Below are 6,554 nucleotides of genomic sequence, written 5' to 3' on the forward strand. Positions count from 1 at the left end.
ACCCCAGGAGGGGTGCAGCACCCATGGTTCATGCAGTTCATGCTGTGAGGGGCCCTCAGCAATCTCAGATGCAGCTCCAGCATATCTGAGGATATGGTTACTGAGAAAGGGAAAACCAAAGGATGTTCTGGGACAAATGCAGACACAGTAAACTTCTAACTGTCGTAAAATGTGAATTTAAAACTGGTATCAGTAAATGCATAAAGGGTGAGGAGGGCTGGGCCTCTGGTAGTGCCATTAATGGGAAATTCACCCCAGGTTACAATTTTAACTTCAGATTCCCTGTTATGGTAGTGTGTTGCTTCCTCCTTTGTAAATTAATTATCCTCAAACCTCACATCCTTTCTGTGAGCTGTTCTGATGATGGAGAGTCTTGTGTGGTTTTTGCTAATTATGTTCAATCATAAATATTCTCATTATAGTAACCAAACATTTATTGCAAATGAAAAGACTTTATCATTGCAATTTTTGGTCTTCTGGATGGCAAAACTCTATTTAAATTATCCATACAAATGGAGGGGAATGAGTATAATGTTTTTATTTCTTCCATAACATGTTGCAAAATGTTTTTCCTTCTATTTCCTTACATCATCGATTATGGTTTTACATTACATCATGTGATATAAATGCAAAGGTCTGATGTAAACAGACATGTTTCTCACTGAATATTTGAGCTGTGTTTTTGTTTCTTATGTTACTACAGCATTTTCCATTCTCAAACATCCCCATGTCATTTTGGTTTCATTATATATTTTAGGGTTTGAATAATTAGGAGAAAGAATTTAAACATAGTTATGATAGTAGAAGTATTTGCCAATATATTTTCAAAAGGATTACATTTACATTTTTTTAAATTGCTATTCTTGTGATTCATTCAGTCCTTTAATTCACTTTGTGTATGTTTGTGCTGCTTAAAAATGGTGATGCCAGTATTATTGTATTCATTTTGACTTCTGTTGTTAACCCCATGTTCATAATTTCTCCATATTTGGCCCGGTGGTCAGGCAGCTTAAAGCATAGGGCTTTGTTTAATGGCACATTGCTGTTAGACATTGAGGCTGGAATTGTAGCTATTTGACAGCAGAAATTGATCATGCTTTTCTTTCTATTAACTTTTCATTTGAAGTAACTTTAGATAAACCACAAAGGTGCATACATTTTCTGCAAAATTCCTGCAGAAGAGACAATTTGCCTTAATATTATTACCTTACATTATTATGGGTGCATTTTTCAATCTATGAAATGAACATAGATACATATTTATAAATAAAAAACAGATTTTATTCCTATTTCACTAATTTTGCCACTATTGCCCTTTCGATATATCAAGATTCAATCCAAGACAATGACTTTTATGTAAGATACTGAGCATTTAATGATTTAAAAGTCTAAACCTTGTGATCACAAACCATGAGGGACAACATATTCTCCATGTCAGATATTTACCACTAATATTGAGAATTATTTTCCTTTGGGAAAAAAAGGGATTGGTTTGCTTACATTAAACAACATTTTAATTAAGCAGTGATATTGCTCTTAGACTACCCAGGAAGCAGAAATGGAGAGTTAAGATATCTGTGATTATTAGACAAATCTCAGAGTTTGTTTTATATTGTTTTCTTCAACTTCCTACTCTGTTTGGTTTTCTTTCACAGTGAAGCTGTCTGAAGGAGGCGTGGATACAGGTGGGTCTCAGTCCACAATAACATAACCAGGGGCTATTAGGGAGATTCAAAAGTACACTGCATTTCAAAATATTATTTCTTCCTGCTAATGAACACTCGTGTTTTTATGTTTATACATTTATCTGATTTCTGTAAGAAACCTATTTTTTGAAAACTCATAAATAGAAGAAAAATAACCTGAGCCTAAAAGAATTTTACGTAACCTGATCTGTGCCACAGAACAAAGAGAAGGATCTGGATTTGAACCTAGGTTTACACAATCTGGCACAGATATACTTACTCATTTCTTTTATCTGTCTTTCCTGATTTGGTCCTAGAGTAAGATGAACACTGCTGGTTTATGCATTGCTATTCTTTATTCTGTAATAAGTGGTTTCCAATGGTTCCAATGTACATTCAGACTTTGTTTTATATTGTTTTCTTTTAAGTTGCTATGAAGTTGAAAGTACAGATGTTGGTCCTGAGAACAAAATTAAAATGGATTTAAATAAAGCAAACAAGTATTAATTTACACAATATATGTTAATTCATTGTAAGAACTTTAAATTGTTTCTGCTTACTCTAAATGGAATCATAAACACAGTTGAGTTTTTATCCTTACATAAAACCCATCACACTTCATCTTTTTAAATAAAGATATACATATAAATGTAGAAAAGTTTATATGGACACATACATATGCTATTTGAATGATACATTTCAGTTATATATTTAGGTGAGAACATTTTCATTCTTAATTTCATTCTTCATTCTTTAAATCTGTGTTTGTGAACTGATGTCAAGAGTTCAGATAATTGCTTGGATGATTTGTTGAGGAGCTTTTCTTGCAGACAAAGCTGCAACTGGTAAAGTCCCGTCATCATAAGCAACATTTAAACAGTTTAAAATTTGACCCTCATGATAACCCTGGGAGGTGAGATAAATGAACATCTCTGCCTGATGAGATGGTCTCATCAATTTGAAACATTTATCTTGAGTTATATCTGATGAGAATGGATCATGTTGTAGTAAGCATTGGCAAAGGAAGAATGAAACCTCTAGACTTTGGCTGACAGTTAACCTATTCTATTCTCTTTCTTACTTTGGAGGTTGTTGCTGATTTGCATGTCTGGGGGAAAGGCCACTCCACATCACTTGTTGGGTTTCCTTCACCAAGTTGCCTCATCCTAACATTAACAAGGCTTCAAGGTTCACAAGTGGACAGAAATTCTAGAAAGATCAGCCTGCAATGAAGTCCTTGCTGGAAAAGAAAAATTCCCATCCTTTTCCTGTTGATCCAGGGAAAAGGACTTGGGCATGGGGACAGAGGTGCTGTGTGTGACATCCCATATCAAGCATCTGTTGTTTACTTGAACATAAGATCTTTAAGCTTGAGTTTCCATTTGGTAGAATGGAATGATAACACCTGAGACAGACTGGCTATTTTTGTAGATAAGACTTTCTCCACTAATAAGTGGCATGCTTCTCTCCACTGTTACATGCCCATGGCAGGCATGGTTAATAAATCACTTCCTTCTATAGTGTCAGAATGGTTTGTATGCATTTGCCCTGGAATCACTGATAAATTTTCAATATCACTTGAAAAAACAAAACAAAACAAAATCTATTCTTCTTCTTTAACATGTGTGCATGCTTTCTTTTTCCCTTTTTTTAAAACTCTGGCATTTTGAAGTATTCTACAGTTCATCCCTACCCCAAGTTTTCTGACCTCTGATGACTACAATCAACAAATTTTTCATTTTTTTTTCAGTGATAATATCTCAATAAGTAATAATAATAATAATAATAATAATAATAATAATAATAATAAATACTTATAATTAGTCTGGCAAGTGGGTATACTCCTGTAATCCCAGAGGCTCTGAAGGCTGAGGCAGGAAGATTGCAAGTTCGAGGTTCATCTCAACAACTTAGCAAGACCTTCATGAGACTTTGTGTCAAAAAACTAAAAAAGGGCTGGAGATGTGTCTTAGTGATTATGCATCGCAAAGTTCAATTACTGGTACAAAAAAAATCATAAGTATATAACAGCTTGTTGGTTTGCCTATTAGTATGAAAACTATGTTTGATGCAATTTTTATTCTCCTTGCAGAATCACATCATCAGTTTTCTGTTAACCATTTTGTAAAATCATGAAGAACCAAAGCTTCATAACTGAATTTGTCCTCATGGGGCTTTCACAGAATCCTAATATTCAGAAAATATTATTTGTTTTGTTTTTGTTGGTCTACATTGCAACTATTATAGGCAATATGCTGATTGTAATGACCATCATCTATAGCCCTGCACTGCTGGGCTCCCCCATGTACTTTTTCTTGGCTGTCCTGTCCTTCCTGGATGCCTGCTACTCCTCTGCCATCACACCAAAGATGGTTGCGGACTCCATTCATGAAAGGAAAACCATCTCTTATAAAGGATGCATGATTCAACTTTTTGCTGAACACTTATTTGGTGGGACAGAGGTGATCATCCTCTCAGCCATGGCCTACGACCGCTATGTGGCCATTTGCAAGCCTTTGCACTACTCTGCCATCATGAACCGGAGGCGCTGTGGCGTTCTGGTGGGGGTGTCCTGCTCAGGGGGCTTCTTGCATTCTATCACACTGGTTCTGTTCACTTTCAACCTTCCCTTTTGTGGCCCGAATGTCATTGATCATTTCATGTGTGACTTGTACCCATTACTGGAGCTGGCCTGCACTGACACTCACATTCTAGGCCTTCTGGTGATCGCCAACAGTGGGTTTATCTGCATCATCAACTTCTCCTTGTTGCTGGTCTCCTATGGTGTCATCTTGTTCTCCCTGAGAAAACACAGTGCTGAAGGGCGAAGGAAAGCTCTGTCCACCTGTGGATCTCACATTACTGTTGTGCTTTTGTTTTTTGTCCCATGCATATTTATATATGCACGACCTCCATCTATATTCTCTTTTGATAAAGAAGTGGAAATGTTTTACACTGTCTTCACTCCCTTGCTCAATCCTTTGGTTTACACACTGCGGAACAAGGAAGTGAAAAATGCCATGAGGAAATTGTGGAAGAGACTTGGTGATCTCTGATAAAAAATAATTACAGCACAAAAAAATATAATGTGGCGTATATATGAGTTATTATTTAGTTAGACAAACATTTTTTGGCCTTGTTCCTTATACGGAAAGTGATTACTTAATTCTAAGGAGACATAATACTGAGTGGGAGATTTAAAATTAAGATTTTCAATATGAGATCACAATTTCACTCAGTGTTGCCTACTCAATGCTGTCATATGAAAATTAAAGATAGTTTGATTTTATTCTTTCTTAAATTTATTAAAAATTGGAGGGAATTTAACTTATAAGAATGATTTCCATTCATGTTACACTTTAAATTGTAGAAAAATTCTTATGGAAGAAAATATTAGAAATTAGAACATTTCAAGTGAAAAAAATGTTCTGATACTGAAGTCAATGATTCTCATGTAGAATATCAGGATTTAAGAACATCAAAGAGAAGAAATTTTAAGGCACCTGCATCATATCACTTCATTTGAAATGTGAATCCAGTATCATCTTCTAAAGTTGATTCACTTCTTGAATATGAGTGATTAAAATCTGATTGGTCCAATTCTGCCTATGGTAATGGTCTCCTGGGTCATGTGACCACCTTATACCAATCAGCTACTGCAAAGAAGTTGGAGCTCTTCAACAGGGAGTCAGCAATGACGTCTTTCATTCTCTTACAATGAAAGGTAACTCCTGAGACACCACAAAATTAGCCATATCAGATCAAAGGTACAGGTGTAGGGGCACACTTTCCCCACACCCTAACTGAGGGAATAGAACGCAGAAGATCCAGATGTAGATGCAAATTTTCAAAAGAGGATTAACTAGAGATGACTTGATGATTTTCATTTTCCTGAGTTCATGTACCTAGGTGCAAATAACTTATTTGGGCAATTATCAATAAATAGATCATTTCAATTTATAAACATATTTCGTGTCATTACTATGTTTTGTTGGTCTTGGGTTGTCAAGTGTCATGGGTGATAAATTTATTGAGTTAAATATTTATTTTTTCCTAGGAAAAAAAAACAAAACAAAACAACAACAACAAGCACAGGAACAAAAACCACTGCTGACATGCCAGTTGAGTATTACAGAAAAAAATAGTAAATCATCTCTTTTTTCCCTCTCTTCAGTTTTTCATGCCACCCCCAAAGTAAAAGAGTTTATTAGTAGTCTTTCTCAAAATAGACATGCAAATGATACTAGTAATTTCACTGATCACCCTTGGAAAAGTACTTCAAGCATTACATTGTTAGTCAAAAACCTCACCTGAACAATGTGGGTGTCCTACAGGAGACCAAGAGTGTGACAAGGCTCAGACTTGAGACTATGCTTCTCCTTGGCCTTTCCTTTCTTCACATCTGCCTGTCCTCAAAGCAGGAGTAGCTTCTTCATGCTCTCTTCCTTCCAAGGTCTTCATATTTTACTTCATTCTCACTAGGAACTAGCTCAAGAAGTATGAATCTGCTACATTCGCTCCATTGCATAATGTACCTGTGATGCCAAAATTTAAAATGTATCTGTAGGGTACAACACTGTTGTGGCAAGATTGCACTGACCAACACCAATTCATGTCTGCTCCCTCATATGCTCAAATTCAAACTCCATTTTTTTTAATGGCCAACATTTTCATCATGGATTCTGTAGTTATATATAAGGAGAAAATCCACTAACATTTAGTAGGGGGATAAACAAATACTGAAAGACATCTACCCAAAAGTTTCATTTTCACTAGTGTATTGAACAACAGTAATTCAAAATTCTCCCCTAAACCATGATTGCTTTGGTTTTCTATTTTATTTTCTATGCTGAATACTTTAGGCATGGT

General features: G+C 35.6%; 1 protein-coding gene across 1 annotated transcript; it reads left to right on the top strand.

Annotated features, from left to right (window-relative positions):
• Window positions 1-3,817: 3,817 nt before the first annotated feature.
• LOC308639229 (olfactory receptor 4C15-like) lies at window positions 3,818-4,741 on the top strand (the record flags this gene model as incomplete). Its single annotated transcript, XM_081277423.1, has 1 exon — window positions 3,818-4,741. The coding sequence occupies one exon, from the start codon at window positions 3,818-3,820 to the stop codon at window positions 4,739-4,741; it is 924 nt and encodes a 307-aa protein (XP_081133549.1).
• Between the last annotated feature and the right edge of the window lie 1,813 nt (window positions 4,742-6,554).

Source organism: Spermophilus citellus, assembly GCF_964194105.1.
Source record: "Spermophilus citellus genome assembly, chromosome: 2".
In the NCBI taxonomy this organism is placed as follows: Eukaryota; Metazoa; Chordata; class Mammalia; order Rodentia; family Sciuridae; genus Spermophilus; species Spermophilus citellus.